A 22,264-nucleotide genomic window follows, 5' to 3' on the forward strand; every position below is an offset into this window, starting at 1 on the left:
CTGGGTTTACCCCAGGCAGGTCCCTGGGGTTGGGACTGCCAGGGGAACCCTGGCCCCAGGCAGGTCCTCGAGGCTGGAGCTGCTGGTGGGGCTCTGTGCCATGCTGTGCCCCATCCAGCTCCCAACCCTGGGGCTGCAAAATAAATTTGATTAGGCTGCATGTTTCACATGCTTGACCTAAGAATTCAAGTAAGTGAGGAAAACTATGTGCTCTAATTTGTTGAGAGCTCTTTTGAACACCACGGGGAAAATCTAGTCAAGAAAGACATTTAAATTTTGTGTGTTCCCACTGACCCTTCTCTACTTTTTACTTAGAGGAACATTTTCTTAGAGGGCAAGACATGATGTGCCCCAATATTAATATGTCCTACATTGTCTATTTTGGGAGTCAATGTAATGTTGGTTTAATTATTAGAAGCATTTTACAAAGCTTATCCTTATCAGACCACAAGTAATTTTCAAATAACCGTTACAACTCTGCAAATCTCACTAATGCAAGTATTACAGAAAATTATGACTTTTATACACCTTCAGTCAAGGTTGGCAGTTTTCCAGGAAAATCTGGTTTAGGATGGAGCACTGCTAAGAGCTGGTTTAAACCAGAAAATGGGGAAAAAGAATTGCTTCTGTGTCCAACAAAATCAGCAAGCACAGAACAAATTTTTGCGGACTTTGGCTATCCATTCAGAACTCAGAAATAGCCACAATCTATCCACTGCCTCCAAGTTGGTCTGCTACAGAATATTGAAGGCCAAGTGGGTTAGCGTAGCTGTTATAGTTGCAGTAGTACTTAATAAACTGCTTGACTGCAACTCTGCATGCTTCTGGTTGCTTTATGCAACTGTGCATTATTGTTTGTTTATAGGTTCAATTTTTTTTGCTTTTGTTTCATATAATATTGAAATATGAGGCATGACCTGTGTACCTTCCTTGAGAAAATCCAAATATATACAGATATTCCCATGTTCAGCATTATGAAATGTATTACTATTATAATTAATAATATTATTATAGTAATACAATTATATAATAAAATTAGTCTGTTACTATTATACTCACTGCAGGTTTTTTTTACTTGGACAACCTTAAATTAATCTGCATATCTACTCTCTTAGGCAATCACAGTTTGATTGTGTAACTTAAACTGGTGTAATGTACAGTAAGACTTCACTTTACGTGTCTTCAGGGTCTGCGAAACTTGCTTTAACGTGAGTTTCACACAACTTGAAGACGCATGACTGTCAGCCTGCCTAGCTTCCCACAGCTGCAGGCAAGGCAGCTAGGCAGGCGAAGAGCCCCTGCCCGCTGCCTTCCCAGAGCAGCGCTAGGCACCCTGTGGGAAGGTAGGGGGAAGGCTTATAGCCTGCCTAGCTGCCTGTTGCTGCGGGCAGCCAGGGGGGCTAATACCCCTTTCCCAGAGTGGCACTGCTCTCAAGCCGACAGCCATGCCGCTCTGGGAAGGTAGGGAGAAGGGTTTTAGCCCCGCTAGCCCTCCTGCAGGACCTCCTCCCCACTTCAGAGCCCTAGCTCAGCCTCATCCCATGTGGGGGGGCTTCCAGCCCCTGGCCCACCACAGCCCTGCACAGTGCTCGGGCCCCAGTGAAGCACACAGGGCTCAGGCTCCGGCCCCCTGCCCACCACCCCCGCCGACCCTGCTCCAGCCGCCACAGACCTGGCTCCAACCCCTGCACACCCCGGCTCAGCTCCACCTTCCCCAGGCTTAACCCCCCAGACCGCAATGCACCGCCCAAGCTGCCCTCCCCCCGACTTACCCAAAGGGACTACTGTATACATGAATAAAACAGTTTTTAACATAGAAATGTCTAAAACTGGGACTAACTAGTTTTCCTTGGGGCAGTAAAAACCATGATTTTACTTGGTAACATCCACCTCTTGTAAGTACTGTGCCATCCCTCTGTTAAGTAAGTAATTTTTGCACGTCTGAATTATTACAGTTTAAGATGTCTCTCTGTGTTGCAAGATCTTTTGGGTTACTTTGTTCTGGGCTCTGTTTAGGAGGCATTTGTTGAAAATTTTGAACGTTATTCAGTAAACCTTTAGCTGGAAGACCAGTTTATCACTTGATTTTTTTTTCCTGGATTATCTTGCATCCCATGCTAATAACAAGTAACCTTTGCACTTTTTCACACTACTTTTTGTTCATGCACAAAGGCTGCACAAATCTGCTGGTGAGGACTGTGTGACTCAAAGCTGTGGAGGGTTTCAGGCTTACACATAAACCTTCTCTTCCTTTTAAATCTTTAATTGCTGGTGTATGTAATTTTGAGAAAATGCTTGGCGCTCCAGAATGTTGTTGTTGAGGGCCTTATAACCTTTTCAGGGATGATAGGTTAGATTAGAAGGTGGTGACTGAAAAAATACGATGTCTGGAATGACTATGTGCCAGACTTTTGCATTAATTACTTCTTCATATGCTTATGTTTCTTCAGCCTGCACAGACAGAGGGGTACATTTTTAAACATTTTTGTGCTTACTATTATTAGATTATAAAGAAATTAAAAAACATATTTTTATCGTTTCTGCTTACTTGCTTTCTTACGTACGTTTTATAACCTTTTAATGGAGTCGGTGTCATTGTTTTCTCTTGTTTAATTGTTTTCCCAATTTCATTGTTCTCTCTGTCAGGGATTGTTGTTTTTGTGAGGCTTGCACAACATTTAAAGATAGAAAAATGTTGTTATAAACCATAAATATTGGTAGGCAGAATCAAGGACAGGTATTATACCTGATACCGCTTTGCATTCACTTCTTGAGATTGCTTCAGTGTAAGTTAACTGTGTCCCTGAAATATCACTGAGGAGCAGTTTTAGGAAATAATTTGACATTCTTTTACATGGCTTTAAAAACCAATGTGGTGGTTTTCAGTAGCAGCCTTGTGGTAGATTTCAGTAGTTTCAATAGTTTCAATTCTAATAAGTTTATGAATCTCAGATTTGGCATTTAGAAACATGGAAAGTATTTTTATTTTAATAGGTGCTGCAAGGTGCTGAGTTATATCATATAACCTCTTATTAGCAATGACATTTGGTCTAAGAAAAGCATCTCACAGTAGTTAGTTTTCCCCAGGTTTGCATTCAAGGGCTATGTCCATACTAGAGTGGTCCGTTGACAGAAGTTACTGTCAGAAGACAAAACTTCTTTTGATAGATTTGATCCACTTTGCAGTCTGGCTGCAAAGAGCAAACCGCTTTGTTGACAGAGAGTGGACGGACTGCCCGGCCACACTCTCGACAAAAGTGCTAACTGGAAGTTCAGCAGACAGGTCTGCCCAGTGCCCCAGAAGCCCTGTTTGTTGACAGAAGGCTCCCGCGGAATATGCAGACCAGCTTTCAGTTGACAGATCTCTGTCAAGAGAGGTGTTCTGCCTCATGGGGGAGCAGCAGAACACTGTTGACAAATGTGCCGCGTTCTGTGAATTTACTGTCAACAGAAAGCCTTGGGAATGTGGATGCTGCGCAAAACTCTCTGGTGTAGACATAACCAAGTTGTTCAGCAAGTGTTAATTTCCAGTAAACATCAATAATCAGTACCCTTCTCCCTGCAAATGTCATATCGTACATCTCCATGTACAACACATTCACCCTCTGTGGTATTGGTGCAATTTCTTCCCTTTTTTTCCGTATTAAAAGAATGCATTTTTTTTAGCAGGATGAAGTTAAAGGAGATTGATCGTACTGCTATGCAAGCATGGAGCCCTGCCCAACAACATCCCATTTATCTGGCTACAGGTAACTTGTTGAAGAGTCTTTTCTCTCTACCCGTGTGGGGCTTCGTATGCCTGTGGTGTAGATTATAGTATAATGACTGTACTGGTGGTTTGTAGTAAAAATTAGCATCCTCAGGTGGAAGTAAGTAACTGAGAATGCAGTGTGATACCCACTTGAAATCACTTTTCAGTCTCCAGAGTACCAGCTTTTCCTAAAAATCAAAACCCTGGCCTATATATACTTGTTTTGGCCCTGAATATGTAACAGCACTGGTTACTTAATTACAAGGCTTGTCCCTCCTAACTCATAGGACTACATGACAGTCTTAATCAGTGGTTAGCCAAAGGAAAGTTGGGTGCCAAAACTGTTGCCTTTCAATCAATTCTGAGTTTCCTTTGTTACTTGTGTGGATTTTCACGCAGCTGCAGGGGAGAGAAAAACATCATGCACCTTCCTTCTTGATTTTTGTTTATTTTAATAGGAAATTTTTGCTTAAAACCAAGAAGGGGATATGGGGGTAAGTGAAGTAATGGAAATGACTTTCAACACCCTTTTTAAAAATTGACAATGTTTCCTGTTCAGTGTACTTCTGAGATAAAAAAGAAATAACATCTTCAGGCTGTACTGATGCTCTAGAAATGTCAAATTCCATTATTTTGTATTGTGTCATTGTGATAGTACAGTATGTTTCTGTGTAGGTACATCTGCTCAGCAGTTGGATGCAACTTTCAGTACCAGTGCATCTCTGGAAATATTTGAACTGGACTTGTCTGATCCTTCATTGGATATGAAATCCTGTGCAACTTTCTCCTCCTCACACAGGTATGAACTGAGATTCCAAATGTATGATCTGCTTTATAAAAATGCATTTTTGTAGCAACTGTAATCCATGGCATGGTGTGAAAGGTCAGTGTATGAAGCATTAACTCTGTATCAGTGTCATGGGGAAAGGTAAGCAGGTTGTAGGTGGATTCTGGAGACTTGGTTTCAGCTCCTTTTCTGTCACAAATATCTTGAGCTATTTCAGAGGTGGAGCCATGTTAGTTTGTTTCAGCAAAAAAAACGAGGAGTCTTGTGGAACCTTAAAGATTAACACATTTATCTGGGTTTAAACTTTTGTGGGCTGGAATCCATTTTGAATTAGACAAAGTAAGTGAATGTTTATGAAAGCTTATGCCAAATAAACTTTTCAGTCTTTTATCTTGAGTTGGTATCCATTGGGTGGTAGAATCATAGAAAAGTAGGATTGGAAGGCACCTTGATAGGTCATCCATCGCTGAGCCCGGACTAAATATTTTCTGGGAAATCCCTGACAGGTGTTTGCTTAACGTGTTTTAGAAAACCTCCAGTGATAAGGATTCCATCAGTTCCTTCGATAATTTGTTCTAGTGATTAACTATCCTTATAGTTAAAAATGTTTTGTAATGTCTAATCTGTCTCTCCCTTGCTTCAGTTTAACTCCATTACTTGTTGTCCTTTCTCAGTGGTTAAGAGGGACAATTTATTACCTTTCTCTTTATAACACTGTTTAACATATTTTAAAATTATCATGTCATACTCCCCCCTTCCCCCCCAATTTTTCTTCTTCAGACTAAATGGACCCAGTTGTGTGTCTCTTTCCTTGTAGTTTGTGTTTTCCAGACCTTTTTAGTTGCTGTCCTCTGGATTTCCTCCAGTTTGTCCACACTTTTCTGAAAGTGGTACTGCCCCGACCTGGACTCTGTGCTCCAGCTGAGAACTTACCAGCGCTGACCAGAGTGGAAGAATTATTTCTCATGTCTTGCTTACAACATTCCTGCTAATACATCCCTGAATTAAGTTTGCTTCTTTTGCAACAGTATTTCATGTTTTACTCTCATTTAGGTTGTGATGCATTGTCATGCTGATTCTTTTCTGCAGTTCTCCTTCCTAGGCATTCGTTTCCTGTTTTGCCTGTGTGCAGTTGATCATTTGGTCATAAATGTAATAATACTTTGCATTTGTCTTTATTGAATGTCATCCAGTGTAATTTAGATCATTTCTCCAGGTTGCCAAAATTATTGTGAATACTGATGTTGTCTTCTAGAGCACGTGCAATCTACCCTAGTTCAGTATCATCCTTGACATTTATAATTGCACTCTGTATCCCATTATCTAGGTCATGTATGAAAATACTGACTAGGAATATACCCAGGACAGTATAGCATTAGGCTTTCAGTAGACCCATAGTTCTCTCAGTTAAGGAGTATGCAATGCTTACAGATCAATGAGTAAGCTGTAGTGTCACGTTAATACATTTTTATCAAAGATATAAAGGACAAAAATACAGTGTATTATAGTCCAGATATACTGATCTATATGGGAGTCCAAGTCCATAGAAGAATAATGTTAATGTTTTATACCACCTTATGATGGAGATGGAAGTTAATTCCATTTCACTCTCCACAGTCCATTTTGAAATAGTGATGTACACGTCTATAATTAGAGTGTTCAAAGTAGGCCAGTCGCCAGAATACTCCAGCTAGGAGAAATGGAATAGGATTGTCTTCCAAAGGGGTGCATCAAACATAATTGCCTGAACATTAAAAATTAAAATGGATTAAAACTGCACGGTGCTGGAACCGTGTCTTCCTTGTACGTCATCTAAAATGAAAATGTGATCCAGAATCTAATTAGGGCCAGGGCCTGCTGTACTATTCCAGTAAACCCTCAATTTAACAGACTAATGCAGGGAAGGGAAGTCCATTAAATCTGAATCTGCAGGGCTGGAGGCACCTGGCAAGGCACACTAAGGACCTGAGAGGAATGCAGCGGGCTCTTTATGCTCTTTGCTCTTCCAGTCCTGGCAGCTCCTCCAGCCCCAGCCATGGCAGTAGCTCCTCCACTCCGATAGTGGTGACTCTGGTGAGTCACCAGCATTTATTTGGGGTGGGGGAGAGGGGCGGATCTGGTCAACTGCCCGTTATTTCCAAAGTCCATTAAATTGGCATCTGTTAAATTGAGGGTTTACTATGCAGATAATTATTAATATAGTTGTGATAGGGAAATCAAAAGAATTTTGCAGGACTTACTGGGTCATGCTGTGCATGAAGTCCCAGTGATATGCCAACACCATGCCCAGTATTGAACCAGTTGCAAAGTTGGACGGGCCTGTCTATTGCTTTTTTGCTTGCAGTATTTTGCAATCTCTTAATACAATCTACCACACAATATAAGAATGCATCTGTTTGGAAAAAGGTCTGATCTGACTCCTATAGAGCAGTTTCAATCTGCATCTTAGTTCTTTGAATTACACCATGTTACCAGTATGGTGACTGTCATACTGGAGCAGTAAAGATTGACACTGGAAATAGCTAAACACGGGATTAGAGAGAGAAAATTTAAGTAAGTTGTGCTGCATATACTTCTCTTGCCACTTGAGCATTCAGCATATAATTCTGAAGTTATTAATTTTTTTTTGCAAGTTGCCTTTCAATCATTTACTGATTAAGAGCAGCACTGATAGTGCTGATGTAATATTTTAAATACACTCTCCCTTTTGGGTTTGTTTTAGTTTCTACAAAAACTTGTTAATTTTCTTTCCAAACGCATTAAGGCCACATTGTACAAACAATGCTACAAGAGGGTGTGTGTGTTTATGTAGAAAAAATGTACTCTTTGCATGGCTGAACACACAGGAATGCTGTTTTGCTGTGCAAGACCTTTGTTTTTAAAAAAAATTAAGTTAGTATACTTCTAGATTCACCAAGCTTAGCCTGGATGTATTTCAGATCTAAAGATATACTCTAACCTCTAATTTAACACAAAGTATTCTACACTCTAGGAACCACACTTTCTTGTTTGTGTATGTGTTTACACTTGAGAAGCATGAAACACAAAAACAATTTTAATTGCAAGAGTGCATCTGAGGAATTGTGTTTATGTCAAGGTGACCGTTCTTATTCACTCATCTGCCTCTTACATAAACAGCTGTTCACTGGTATCAGAGATTTATGTGATTGTTCTTGGAAGGCTGTGCTTAATTCTCATTCCGGGATCTTGCAGTCCTTTGCAACCATTGTCTCAAAATACCCTTAGAAGTAACTGTAAGTGTTAGCCTGGTGTTAGTGCTTTGACATGTGACACACAGAGGTTGTAATCTATTTTCCCTTGAGGCATCATGGGAGAGCTAGCAAGAGAATCTAGCAGCTCTCAGTGTTGTCATGTCTTTGGTGTTACCAGCAACCTGCACTACCTCATGCAAAGTGTTAGTGGAAAACATTATATTATCATGCGTATGATGATATGGCAATGGATCTTCTTAAGCTGTTTGTTTATCTTGTAGGTACCATAAACTAATCTGGGGACCTCATAGAATGGCTTCAGATGGTAGTCCTTCTGGAGTTCTAATTGCTGGTGGTGAAAATGGAAATATTATTCTGTATGATCCAACGAAAATTATAGCTGGAGAGAGTGAAGTTATAGTTGCACAGAAAGACAAGCACACTGGACCAGTAAGAGCTTTGGATGTGAATATTTTCCAGGTTAGATTTTATTTTATTCAATACACACTATCATGGATTATTCACATGGATTAGTTAAATGCTACAGGAAATGTTGTTCTCCCGAATTGCAAGAGAAAATTAATGTTTTGGGTTTTTTTTGTTTTTTAAAAAAGAGAACAAATTAGTAAAGGAATTAAAAATATTAATCACGATTAATCGTGTGAGTAAAATTAATCGTGCCGCTAAATAGAATACCGTTAATTTAAATATTTTGGGTGTTTTCAAATGTATTGATTTCAGTTGCAACACAGAGTACAAAGTATGTAACTCTCACTTTATTTTGATGGCAAATATTGGTGCTGTAAAAAACAAAAGAAATGGTATTTTTCAAATCATCTAATAAAAGTACTGTAGTGCAATCTTAATCATGAAAGTTGATCTTAACAAATGTAGAATTATGTGCAGAAATAATTGCACTCAAAAGCAAAATAATGTAAAACTTCAGAGCGCAAAGTCTACTCTGTGCTACTTGTTCAGCTAATTACTCAAACAAGTTTGCAGAAAATAATGCTGCTGCCCCCCTCTGATTTACAATCACAGATGAAAGTGAGAACAGGCATTTGCCTGGTACTGTTGTAGTTAGCATCGCGAGATTACGTGCCAGATGCGCTAAACATTTGTGTGTTCCTTTGTGCTTCAATCACCATTTCACAGGATGTCCATCTATGGTGGTGACAGGTTCTGCTCAATAACAATGCAGAGCAGAACAGACTGACACTGCTTCATTTCATCATCTGAGTCAGATACGACCAACAGAAGGCTGATTTTCTTTTCCAGTGATTCTGGTTATGTAGTTCCTGCATTGGAGAGTTGCCCTTTTAAGACTACTGAAAGAATGCTCCACAGCTCCTCCTGCTCTGATTTTGGACCTCCCTACAGGTTCTTAAACTTTAGGTCCTAAGTGATGTAGCTGTTTTTAGAAATCATGTGCGTACCTGCTTTGTATTTTGTCAAATCTACAGTGAAAATAGTCTTGAAACAAATGTGTTGGATCGTCAGCCCAGATTGCTATAAAATGGAATATGTGGCAGAATGTAGATAAAACAGAGCAGGGGGCAAACAGTTCTGTCCCAAGGAGTTCACTCACAAATTTAATCAGCTCATTATTTTTTAACAATCATTACTAGCATGAAAGCACGTCCTCTTGAGTGGGGGCCAAAGCATGAAGGGGCATGCAAATTTTTAGCATATATGGCATGTAAACGCTGGCCAGAAAAGTGCCGTGCAAATGCCTGGTCTCACTTTCCAGTGACATTGTAAACAAGAAGCAGGCAGCATTGTCTCCTGCAAATTCAAACCAGACTTGTTTATCTTAGTGATTGGCTGAATAAGAAATAGGACTAAGTGGACTTTGTTTTGAGAGCAGTTATGTATAAAAAAATTACATTTGTAAATTCAACTTTCATGATAAAGATATTGCATTACAATACTGTAAAGCCTGAACGCGAGTTAAGTACAACTCAAAATCCTGCTTCCCTGACCCTGGCTCATCGCCCCTGCGGCCCAGTTCAACCCCCTGCGGCCTGGCTCGCTCCCCACCTGTGGCCCCAGTTCAAACACCCCATGGCCCAGCTCATCACCCGTGGACCAGCTCCAGCTCACCACCCCCATGTGTGGCTCTGGTTCAACCCCCCCCCCCCCCCCCCGTTCAAACCCCCCGTGCACAGCTCTGGCTCACCTCCCACCCCTGGGCAGCTCCAGCTCAACTATACCCCCCTCCACCCCAGGCTTAACCCCACTGCCCCACGCATCCCTAACCCACTGCCATGCTTAACCCTCCCCCTCATTCCCCCACCCCGCCGCCCCCCAAGCCCAGGACTTACCTTTCAAAAGGAGCTCCAGGTGCTTCTGCTGCTTCCCTGGTTGCAGAACATGCATTCCACCAGGGAATCACCCGCACATCCTGACTTATGCTAAATTTGAGTTATGTGAGGGTGCGTGGGAACAGAACCCTCGTGTAACTCAAGAGACTAATGTACCCTAAGAGGTGAATTGAAAAATACTGTTTCTTCTGTTTTGTTATTTTTATATCGTGAATACTTGTAATCCAAAACTAATATTATAAAGTGAGCACTGGACACTGATTTCTATTACAGCACAGACTGCAAAGTGTATTTGAAAGTGGAGAGTCCAAAATATTTAATAAATTTCAATTGGTATCGCGTAACAATGTGATTTATTTTTTCTGAGCTAACAGTGATTTAATCAACAGCCTTGATACAAATTTATATTCATCATTATTTGAACTGAAAGAATTTTTAAAAATCTGATATACTTTTCATCATTTAGGTTATTTCGTTTGTGTATTTCTCTCTTCAGCTGTTGAAATAGCTTAGTTCATTTTGGTTTTAGTCAGTTTCACTTTTTAGTTCTTACATACTGCTCAGTGCTGTCATGGTTGCAGACAGATGTTAAAATTCTCCTGAAAAAAATTATCAGTAAAATTAACAAAAGGCACCTAAATATTTGTTTTTAGATTTTGTAATGGTTCTATTTATGTTGTTCCAAAAGAAAGATAAAAGTGTTGGGGCCTAAAACTCATCAGCTTGATGCAGTTCTTAAAAGTAGGAAGGGCTTAATCACAGAGCTAACTTAATTTCATCACTAATGAGGATTTATTGCCCTCACGATACAACATTTTTTTCTAGTTCGTGACTGTTTTGTGGGAATACAATTTATTTTGACTGACTGCATTTTTTTTTTGTTTGACACACATTTTTACTGTTCACTGAACTAATTACTGCTCTAGTGCTTAAATGTCCTTGTTTCTGTTCTTGTTTATTATGAAGTTGGAACCTTTGGAACAACCATTGCAGTATGACGCAAAATGCATTGGTATAATAGTTGTTTTCAGTCCAGTTCATTCTCTTCAAAGTCCATTTCTGTTCTCCCGGCATTCCTTGTCCATCTGTAATACTGTTTCAAATGCTTCTCTTAATCTAGGGAATGGTCTTGTCGGCCTTGATTCTGTGAATGCTTACTCATATGTTTAATTTTACTCACACTTGAGATCCTATTGAAGTCAGTGGGATTAGTAGCACGAATAGACTTAACCTTTAATTGTTTACAGGTTTGTGGCATTAGTACAATGAAAGCATTTTGCGCAACCCCATTTTTCTATGTCCATTTTCTGCATCCAAATATAGGTTGGACCTCCCTAGTCCAGCGCCCTCAGGACCTGAATGGTCCGGAACAAGGGAATTTGCTGGACAAGGATGGATCCTCTGCTTTCAGCCCTGCAGCCTCTCCCTGTTGCCAGATCCACTTAGCCCTGCTGGACCTCCCCCACCTGCAGCCCAGGGGTCTCCTTACCTCCAGCCAGCCCTTGGCCCTTGCTGGGCTGACACTGGCAGTGCTCAGGCTGCCAGCCCCGGCCTTGCAGGCACCGCCTCCAGCTGGGCGACCAGATCTGGCCCCATTCCTGCAGAAGCCCTCGCCAGCTGGGCTGTTGGATGCGGCCCCGGCCCTGGCCCTGGCCCTGTGGAAGCCAGCTCTGGCCCGAGATGGGCTGCTGCCACGGCTCTGGCCTCAGACGGGCTGCAGGCACAGCCCCACATGTGCAGACTCTGGCCCTGGTCCTGGAGAAGCTGTGCCTCCACCCAGGAACAGAAAACCTGCCAGGCTCCCTGATCACCAAGTTTCACCTTGTCCTCCCCCTACTAGCCTCCCAACCCAGAGCTCTCTGGTCCAGAAATATCCAGGTCCTGTTGGAAAAAAAGATGTTGCTGTGCCAGACGATCCTGGTTTTTGGAGGTTTGACCCGTTAATACAGAAACTGGAAAAGCTGACTTGGGAATTTAGATTCAACTTTCTGCAGAGTATATGGGGCTAAATTGATAATAGATAGCATTAGATGTCTTTCTTGTGCCTTCTCTACATTGCTGCTGTTGTGACCACAGCTACGTTCTGAGCTAATGTCAATTGGCACAGCTTCGTGGATCAGGCCCAAAGCATTTGAGAGGATGAAGGCTGATACCAGAAATACTCTCATTGTCTGTTGTATCTTTTTATTACAGACAAACCTTGTGGCATCAGGTGCTAATGAGTCTGAAATCTATATCTGGGACTTGAATAACTTTGCCACGCCAATGACACCAGGAGCTAAAACGCAGGTACTGGAGTTGTGCATGTTACATTATTTGAAGAACTCTAAAGAATGTGCAAGTTATATAAGTTACTTGAAATCTCATACGGTATTGAAGCAGTTCTAATCATCAGTCTCTGTTTTCAAAAACTCAGACTTTCAATATTGTATCTCAGACTCTCTAAATTGAATGTAGTGAAGCCCTGGATAAACATCTGTTGTTGTGAGAACTATTCCTTAAAATAATCATGCAGATTTCTATTCAACATAAGAATCCTACTAGCATGTAGTTACATTGTGTATATTGTATTTTCTCCCAATCAGTAAAATAACGCCTAGAGGATATTTGATTTTTGGATTGTAGATATATTGACTGTTTAGGATAAGGTGGAGATTTCTTTTTTGTTTTGAATATAAGTCCATTAATCGCTTTCACTTTTATAAGCAATATAGTCAAGTTACTAATGAATACCACTTTTGTGAAAATTGGTTCTTAGTTGTCTGGATGCTTAAATTGCCTTCCAGATAGCTAACAATGACTGTTAACAATGGCCGTTTCTACACAGGCCACTTTCTTCGAAAGTTGCATGGTAATACATGGCCCAAAATATACTAATGAGGCATGGATGCAAATTCCCCATGCTTCATTAGCATGTGGTCACGTGATTTGGAAGCCCAGAAGACCATTCTTCTGGACTCCAAAATGCCGTGTAGAAGCACAGCCCCGGGGGAGCTTCTGGAGGCCCCTTCTTCCCGAAAATTTTTGGGAAGAAGGGGCCTCCGGAAGACCCCCTGGAGGCCGTGCTTCTAAATGGCATTTTGGAGTCCAGAAGAACGGTCTTCCGGACTCCAAATCACGTGACCATATGCTAATGAAGTGCAGGGAATTTGCATTCATGCCTCATTAGCATATTTGGGCCATGTATTACCATGCCACTTTGGCCTGTGTAGAAATGCCAATGATGATGATTGTGACTGCAGTGTTTGTGTCTGGTTCTGAATTCTTTTGCATAATCAGAATCCTCCTGTAAGGTTAGAACTCTTAACACTTTCATGTCAGAAAAATTAATTTACCAGTTGTCCCACTTTTAGGTGTCTGAGTGAGTAAAATCCTATGGTTGTGTATTCCTTGTACTGTATTTAATTTAGTTCCTAAGTGAGATTTTCTGCCATAATAGTGGCAGAGATCTCTCCCAAATAGATCAAACAGTTGAAGTCGGAGGCAATTTAACAAGGAAAGGTGTGAAAGATTGAGTTAGCTGTGAAGTCAGGCCATAAGGATTCCTCTTTTCATGGGGTAAGATTTTACAGCAAATTAAATGTCATGGATCATTTTCAACTGTCCCTATCTTTCAGGGACTGAGCTGCGTTTCATTTCACCAGTGGTCATTAGATACCCAAGTCTCTCCAGTTTCCTCAGTCTTCAAGCCTCCTTCACAGCCACAGGGAAGCTGACTTTATTTTGTACCCTACGTTGGCATTTTTACTTACAGGAGTTCTCAATCTTTTTATTTTAGAGCTCCCCACCACCCTCCCCCTCAACATGCTATAAAAACTCCACAGCCCACCTGTGCCAGAACAATTGTTTTTCAGCATATAAAAGCCAGGGCCAACCTTAGGACATAGAAAGCAGGATGTACGGGGCATGCAAGACAAAGTACTCAGGCTTCAGCTTCCTGCCTTGGGTTCCTGCAAGTTTAATGCTGGCCCTGCTTGGCGGACCCCCTCAAACATGTTTGTGGCCCTCCAAAAGGCTGCAAACCCTGGTTGACAACCACTGTTCTACTGTACTTGTTTAAGTCTGAAGGATCTTTATGCTTCTGTGAAGAAATGTAGATTAAAAAATAAATCAAGGTCTTAATCTTGGCTATTAAGAGGTGGTCAGGTCTGCCAATGAGGGGCGGTGAGGAGGGGAGACAACAAAAGGGCAAATGCCCCAGGGTCAAGCAATTCAAAAGGGCATGGGGCTTCCAGCTGCTGCCTCTGGTCCCATACATGCTGTAGTCTTAAGACCCTTTAAATTGCCACCAGATCCTGCACAGCGTGCTCCAGGAGGCTTTGAGGGTTGTCCAGAGAGGGGTGGGGGCCTCCAGCACAGTGCTTTCCTCTGCCTGAGGCCCCACTTGCTCTGGGAGCATGGAGCTGTTCCCCTCCCCCGCCGCCCCCCACCACCTTGCCCAGGTGACTGTCAAATCTGTTGTACCTCCTCCAGGTGGTGGATAGGCAGTAGGTGTGACTGTTCTTTTTAGATACTCATGTGGAATGTATCGGTCATCTTAATATCTGAGCACTTCTGGTTAGCCTGTGTTTTGTTTAAATATGACCCTGAAAATAGAAGAAAATGTTAGTTTTCTGCCCTTTTTTCCCCTTCCAACTGCGTAAAGAAGGCCTGAAAGGTACGTGTGATATCGCATATTTTACAGTTTATTTTTCTCTGTTTGAATTTGTGATTGTTTGTAGAAAAGTGGGATTTATTTACTGTGAAAAACTTTATGGTGACTGGAGAACTAATGAAGTTATTGCATAGTAGATGTTGAGAGACCGAAAGATTAACTACTGAGTAGTAATCAGGCCATTTAAAATGCCCTGGTTTTAGCTTGGGTTTTTTTTGTTATCACATTAGTCCAATGACGAGTGAACATTCAGGAGACATGTTAAAGATATATTCTCTTTAGCTGTGTCTACACATGCTTTCCTCTTTCAAAAGAGGTGTGCAAATGAGGTAAATCTAAAATGCAAATAAGGGGCAGATTTGTGTATCTGGCACCTCATTTGCATATTATTTCTAAAAAGGTTCTTTCGAAAGAAGAAAATCAGTGTAGACACTATTCTTTCAAATGTAAACCCCATCTTTGAAAGAGTCTTTATTCCCTTTTTTTATGGGAAAAAGGATTCTTTTGAAGATGGGTTTGCTTTTGAAAGAGCACTCTCTACACCAGTTTTCTTCTTTTGAAAGAAGCTATTTGGAAATAAGAATATGCAAATAAGGTGCCAGATACGCAAATCTGCACTTCATTTGTATTTTAGATTTACCTCATTTGCACACCTCTTTCGAAAGAGGAATGCAAGTATAGACACAGCCTTTGAGTTAAGTGTGAAAGCTTACAATGCACATGTTCTGAGCATTCCAAGTGGGCTTCCACCATAACCAGGGAAGAACAGATTTATCATTCTATATAAAGTAAAAAAAACAAACAAAAAAAACAGTAAAATACACCATTATTTTCCAAAAAAAACTAAATCCATCTTATGTTCTTTTTCTGTACAGCGCAAAAGCCTAATCAAGGGCATAAATCCAGTTCTTTAAAATACTTTTTTTACAATTCACCGTGAAGCTCTTGGAAACAACAAACTTATTTCTTTCCACATAGCTGACTAATGCATCAAATGTATCACAGGCAGAAAGAAAGGAGGGCTGCAGATGGACTGAAGACAGGGCTACTTTGTTTTTAAATGCATAGGTTTGTAAATTCCTAGTATCAATTTTATGCATTCAGGAAGGTAAAACGACCACATGGGCTGTGAGGATTAGCTGTGAAAACTTTTTGTTTTAGCTGTGTAATACAGGTTGCGCTTCTCTAGTCTGGCACCCTTGGGACCTGGTCAGTGCCAAGTGAGAGAATTTGCTGGACCAGGGGAGGTCAATACTGTCTAGCAGCATTACCTACACTTCCACTGCTTACTGGGCTCTAAGAAGACATTTTGGGGTAAATTTACAGCCACCAGCCCTGGCTCTCCGTGTTCTGTGCTGTTACTTAGTTGTAAACAAACCTTATACGACCACAGGAAGCTTGGCCACACCCAGGATAGATAAGTGGTCATCTGGCTAACTAAAATCACCCCAGATTACAGATGTTGCCAGATGAAAAAGTGCTAGTCTAGGGAAGTTCAGCCTGTTCAAATATTTGATATTCTTGTTGAAAGAGAGATAATGTTGGTACATGCTTTGCTTGCAATAGCCTCCGGAAGATATCAGCTGCATTGCATGGAACAGACAAGTCCAGCATATCTTGGCATCTGCTAGTCCTAGTGGTCGTGCTACCGTGTGGGATCTCAGGAAGAATGAGCCGATCATCAAAGTCAGCGACCACAGCAATCGGGTATTTTGTTACCTTAACCTATTGAGAGCCTGTATAAATATTCATGATTAAATATTTAGATTTATTCTTGCCACACTGACACATGCACAGGACCATGTCTTTATTTTCGGCTCCGTGCTGGGGGATCTCTGTTTTTTAAAGTGCTATACTTCTTTGCTAAAAGTGGCATATATTTATTTTAAATTCATATTTGGCAGGGAAGCAGTTTGGTAGGAAGTTTAGGGTTCAACCAAGAGAACTCCTGCTCCTCCCTTACTCTTCTGTGTGGCAGCCAGGTACAAGTGCTGGGACATCTCCCCATCAAGACACTCCAGAGGCATCAGGAGTCAGGCAATGGTGCATGTTCCTGTTGCACTGGAGAGGAAAATAGGCTGCCTTGCTGTGGAAGGTGCATAATATTGGGGGCATAGAAATGGGAACATCCTCTTTGCTCCATGCAGAAGCAGGATTCCTTTTGGGCCTTACCCCAATACATTGGCTGTGAATATTCCATATAAGACTAAGTATCCCTGGTTGTTTGTGGTGGTGTTGCAACCAAGTTGGTTCCAGAGTGTCAGACAAGCGGGGCAAGGTAGTATCTTTTGATGGACTAGTTCCTCTATGTGTCAAAGACTGTTTCGAACTCTTCTTTGATCATATGATTCATAGTTGAAATATCAGTAAAATAATGATTCATGTCTACAGTTAGGCATCTCACATTTAGGAACAAGTTTATAAAAGGAAATTGTTAATCATCAGTGATTCCCAATATTTATATTAATAAATGATTTAAACCCTCTAAAACTTGGAAGAGGGGCTGATTATTTAAAAGTATACTTAACAGGCAAGCTAGATAGAGGGTCTTATCCACAAAAACTCATCACCTAATAAATAAACTTGTTAGTCTTTAAGGTGCTACAAGGACTGCTTGTTTTTGGTGAAGCTACAGACTAACACAGCTACCCCTCTGAAGCCACTGCTTATTAGAGTTGCTAATAACCTCATAGACTTCCAGAATTAATTTGATTTACTTTTCACAATCTACATTCTGCCAATCTCTCAGCATAGCTTGTTTCGCCTTTGGGTTCTAACACAGTGCTGGAGTGTTTATAAGGGACTACTTGAATGGTAACAACCAGTCATTTTTTATTACAATCTGTACATTTGTCATTTACATCAAAACCTTCACATAAATATTTTAATGAATTTGTTGTATTAAAACTTACATTTTGGATTAAAGCCATGAGTGTTCTTTTGAGCTAGCCTTTGAAATGCTAAAGTCAAAAAATAGCATTCCAGATGTTATGAGTCAACATTCTGGATGCTGGGTTGGAAGCTTATTCCACTTTAACATCTACAGTAGTTGTGTGTAGCTGATCTATGGCTACGCGGAGTGTAGTATATCATTTGTCAGCTCTTTGCTTTGAAAAAGAGAAGAGGATTTTTACCTAAGCATGGTGCAACCTAGCCCATAGTCTAGTTAGGGAGGAGTACACTCACAAAATGGGAATGAAAACCCGACATTTTCTGTGCTTATGTTTTGGGAGATTCCTTATCTTCTTTAGCTTTGCTTAATTATCTTGGGATCTAACACTACTTTATCTTCCAGATGCATTGCTCAGGCTTGGCGTGGCACCCTGATGTGGCTACACAGATGGTCCTGGCTTCGGAAGATGACAGGTTGCCTGTGATTCAGATGTGGGACCTTAGGTTTGCGTCTTCTCCTCTTCGTGTTTTGGAAAACCATACAAGGTATTTGTGTCAGCTAGTTGTAAATCTTGATTTTTGTTTGTTATTTAGCGAAGTCCCCATTCTAATATTGTTTTGTACACATCACTGTATTTTTGCCCTCAGTCATCTGGCATTAAAGCCACCCCATCTCAGTGCACTAAGCCAGATGCATTAGCGTCTACTATAGACCTTAATCTAGACTTTTAGTGAGTGTGGCTGGGCACAAAGGCTAGCCATATAATGTTAAGGCACTACAATTACAAGATAGGCTCCCAGGTTTAATTGAAAAATAAGTTTCCAGCTGTTTCCTTTTAGAAGAAAGTCTCAGAAATGTAAACCTATGTAAACTTTTCTGTGGTACGAAAGAAGCAGTTGGGCTTCACTTCTGCAGGAGGCGTTGGAGGACTTGAAAGATACTGTACCCATACACACTTTCTAATACAAAAGGAATTGTCTTAATTTGAGGTGTATTCCAATAAATCCTTTCACAAACTCTCCCCTAAGTCCTTTGGCTGGCCTGCGGTACAGTGTAATGAAAACATTGGATAGGAGATTACTGCATTGCAAAAAGCAAAGTTGCAAGTACTTGCCTAAAACGTTCGTGTTGACTGGGCTAATGTTAACCCATTGTGTAACCCTTTTGTAATAAAAAGAAGATTGCCACAACTATTAATCAAAGTTCTTACCCTGCAGTTTTCCGAGCCAGGTAGTAGTGCTACATTTTATTACATGATCTATCATTGATAGCCATGTTTTAATCAGTGAATAAAGTATTTGGCTTTTGGGTACTTTGCTGGTTGGTGTCCTTAGACCATGATGCATTTTCATGACTTCTAGTGCAGAAAGTGGAATTTCAGTAAGACAAATGTTAGCAACACCTTCTGTGCTTTCTCACCATAATGGGGGCAGGAGACTACTGGGAAATTCATATTTAAAGATGAAGTAGTCAGAAAATCTAGATACTTGCTAATGATGGTGCCACATTAATCATCATGCATTTATATTAATATTTTCTTACTGTGGCTTTTCCCACAGGGGCATTTTGGCCATTGCTTGGAGTATGGCAGATCCTGAGCTGTTACTCAGCTGTGGAAAAGATGCTAAGATTCTCTGTTCTAATCCTAATACAGGGGAGGTATTGTATGCAAACCATTTTTAAATGTCATAAACAGAGAAAATAGTCTTTGTGTTACATATTTGTTGTGGGGTGTAGTGGAGAACATACCTACTTTGTACATAGGTAACACAATGCTTTGGGCAAAATATTTTTAAAGGAGTTAATATTTGTTTATTTTTTTCCATTGTGTCCTTCCTACCCCAGTTATGTTCTCTGACCACAACATTTTACATACTGAATCCAATTGACTAAAAACAGGGCAGGTTTATATAAAGGTGACCTCTTTCAAAACCAATGAGTGTGACCAGCAGCTGTCAGCCATATATAATCTGAATGAGAATAAGATGAGAATTCTCCCCAAGTCCCTTTTAGGTTCACCGAAAGGATGCTGGTAGTTTAGTTTTGTCCATTTCATCTGCCTCTGCTAAAAGTTGTTTTTGCCAAGTGTACCTGTTACTCTTGGTTTTGTTTTTGTTTTTTCTTTTTCCCTCCCCTGTTTTTTGTGAGGTGTCTTTCTTGTTTTGCACACATCTTTTTGCCAACCAAAGAAAACATGAGCCAAAAAGGTGGAGTTTGGTGATATGTATGGGAACCCCTGAACCTTTTGTAGACCACACTTGTTCCTTTGGCCCCCACGGACAGGGTGTTTGAGAGGACCTGCTATCTTTGTTCCTACTCTGAGGAAGGAGTTTTTGGAGGTGGTGGGGCTTCCTGGATACTGGTCTTTGACTTGATTGCACCACTTCAAAGCTACACATGAGAACTCTGGTGTGGGGGAGAAATCAAGTTAGTACTGATTGTGCCACCTCTCACTCCACCATATAAATGGCAGTGCCCTACTCTAATGTGTCTCTTTTTGTGTTACATCTTCATGGCTCTGATTGGCAACACACTTAAGCAGTTGAATAGTCCCACTGAAGTTAGGCATGTTCCAGTGGTTTGTTGGAAGGGAACCGCGTGTCTTTTTTTTTTTTTTTTTTTTTTTAAACTACAAGGCATAGTTTTAAAATATGAATAAATTTTCTTCGGCTTTGAAATGTGCCCTGACACCTTTCTCTGGATGTAGGCAAAATGCAGAATGTCCCAAAACTCTGCACAAAACATTGGTGAAAGTCAGCAGAAGTAAACAGGCCTACCCTAAGGTTAAGCTCTACTTTCCTTCAGCCCCTCCTGCCAAAGCAACCAGCCTTATGTTGTGCCCTGATTGGCAGCAGACTATTGCTCTGTTGAATAAAAGTGGAAGGCTGATGGCTCTCAGCTGAGTAACTTAGCATAATTTTCAATGGGATTTAGGCTTCCTTAGGAATCTTTCAAAAATGTACCATGAGTCACACAGGATGTTTGTGGCAGAGATGGGCACAGATTCCCAATCTCCTGAGTCCCATTCCAGCACCTTACTCACAAAACCATCACTTTTCTCTGGAAAGCTTTAGCCACTCTTTTTAGCCCTTCTTTCTCTCATCAGAATCCTGTTTCAGAGTCTGATTACCAGTCCTAGTGACACAGAAGGGTCTTTGTTGCCATTTATTACGTTAATACTGTTTCATCTCTGTTCCGGCACAGGTGTTGTATGAGCTTCCCACAAACACCCAATGGTGCTTTGACATTCAGTGGTGCCCCAGAAACCCTGCTGTCCTTTCTGCTGCTTCTTTTGATGGACGGATCAGTGTTTACTCCATCATGGGAGGGAGCACAGATGGTCTGAGGCAGAAACAGGTGGACAAGGTACTGGAAAATGTGAACCTGGGAAAGAAAATATTTGAAAATGATGGAAGCATTGACAGCCAAAGTTATGTGCTAATCTGTTGAATATTTATCACAGACAGATATATATTTTATGTTGAATACTTCAGGAAATGTGTAATTAGTTTATTTCTCTTTAAAGCTCTCATCCTCCTTTGGGAATCTTGATCCATTTGGCACAGGACAGCCACTCCCTCCCTTGCAACTTCCACAGCAGACCTCTCCACAGAGCACTGTTTTGCCGTTAAAGAAGCCACCCAAATGGGTCCGACGGCCAGTGGGTGCATCATTTTCGGTAAGCGAGGCTACTGGGTACGCAAAATTGACTTTGTGGCAGTGTTTCTGAGAGTGTCTACAAGCAGCGCATATTGCATTACAACAGAGCTTCACTCGTGCAATAATGGCTAGAAGGCTCACTGTGGATACCACATTCTTCAGTTGTCAGCCAAGTGAATAAATATGTTACAAAATAATTCTTTAGGGTTGTGGTATTGCCATACATGTTGCTGATTTAGTTTGGTATTGTGTTCTTCAGTTTTAAGTTGTGACATATACTTAATAATAAATATACTCTGGCTATGTCTACACTACAGCGATCTGTCGACAGAAGTTCCTGTTGGAAGAGATCTTCTGGCAAAACTTCTGTGGATAGATCATGTCCACACACAAAAGTGAATTGGAAAAGCAATCTGCTCTGTCAACAGAGAGTGTCCAGGGTGCCTGGCTGCACTCTTAACAAAACGGTCAACCGGAAGCGAGGCAAACAGGGCTGCCTGGTGAACTGTCTGTCAACAGAGGACCCCCCGGACTCTCTACATGGCTTTTTTGTTGACGGAAACTATCAACAAAGACATTATTCCTCATTGTGGAGAGGCAAAACACCATTGGTGGAAGTGCCAAGTTTTGTCGACAGACTTTCAACAAAATGCATTTTGTGCGTAGATGCTCCACAAGTTTTGTTGACAAAACTCTACTGTAGACGTAGCCTCTATGTTTACTAACAGCTTGGGAGTATATGAGACCTTGTGCTATTACCTTGTTGTTAAAAAGGGTGAGAGTGTCAAGTTTGGGGAGTGTTTTCTAGGATTATCAAAATCACAAATTAACTAAGTGAGATTTTGCAAAGTTCCACTGCACTTTGAGAGCAGATCTGTCTGTTCTATGCTGGCATTGTTTGCTTGCTTTTATGTTACAGGCTTTTTAATTGAGAGCTAGCATATGACAGGTTTTTGTTCTCTCACCATTTAACTCTGACTCAA

The 22,264-nt window shown here is 41.0% G+C and overlaps 1 protein-coding gene across 21 annotated transcripts in view; it reads left to right on the forward strand.

The window, feature by feature from the left end:
- SEC31A (SEC31 homolog A, COPII coat complex component) overlaps positions 1-22,264 on the forward strand; it is a 78,614-nt gene that overhangs the window by 2,369 nt on the left and 53,981 nt on the right. For 20 of the 21 annotated variants that reach the window (XR_012645471.1, XR_012645472.1, XM_074993722.1 and 17 more), the window contains exons 2-10: positions 3,667-3,749; positions 4,427-4,550; positions 8,032-8,230; positions 12,268-12,363; positions 16,295-16,435; positions 18,024-18,166; positions 19,181-19,280; positions 20,826-20,987; positions 21,148-21,300. Coding sequence is in view for 19 of the 21 variants with exons in the window: in XM_074993722.1 (XP_074849823.1) it covers positions 3,671-3,749; positions 4,427-4,550; positions 8,032-8,230; positions 12,268-12,363; positions 16,295-16,435; positions 18,024-18,166; positions 19,181-19,280; positions 20,826-20,987; positions 21,148-21,300 (1,197 nt within the window). In the remaining 2 variants the exon portion in view is untranslated. The remainder of the gene's footprint in view (positions 1-3,666; positions 3,750-4,426; positions 4,551-8,031; positions 8,231-12,267; positions 12,364-16,294; positions 16,436-18,023; positions 18,167-19,180; positions 19,281-20,825; positions 20,988-21,147; positions 21,301-22,264) is intronic. The other variant, XM_074993709.1, reaches the window with a different exon arrangement.

This window comes from Carettochelys insculpta, chromosome 4 (assembly GCF_033958435.1).
Source record: "Carettochelys insculpta isolate YL-2023 chromosome 4, ASM3395843v1, whole genome shotgun sequence".
Lineage (NCBI taxonomy): Eukaryota > Metazoa > Chordata > Testudines > Carettochelyidae > Carettochelys > Carettochelys insculpta.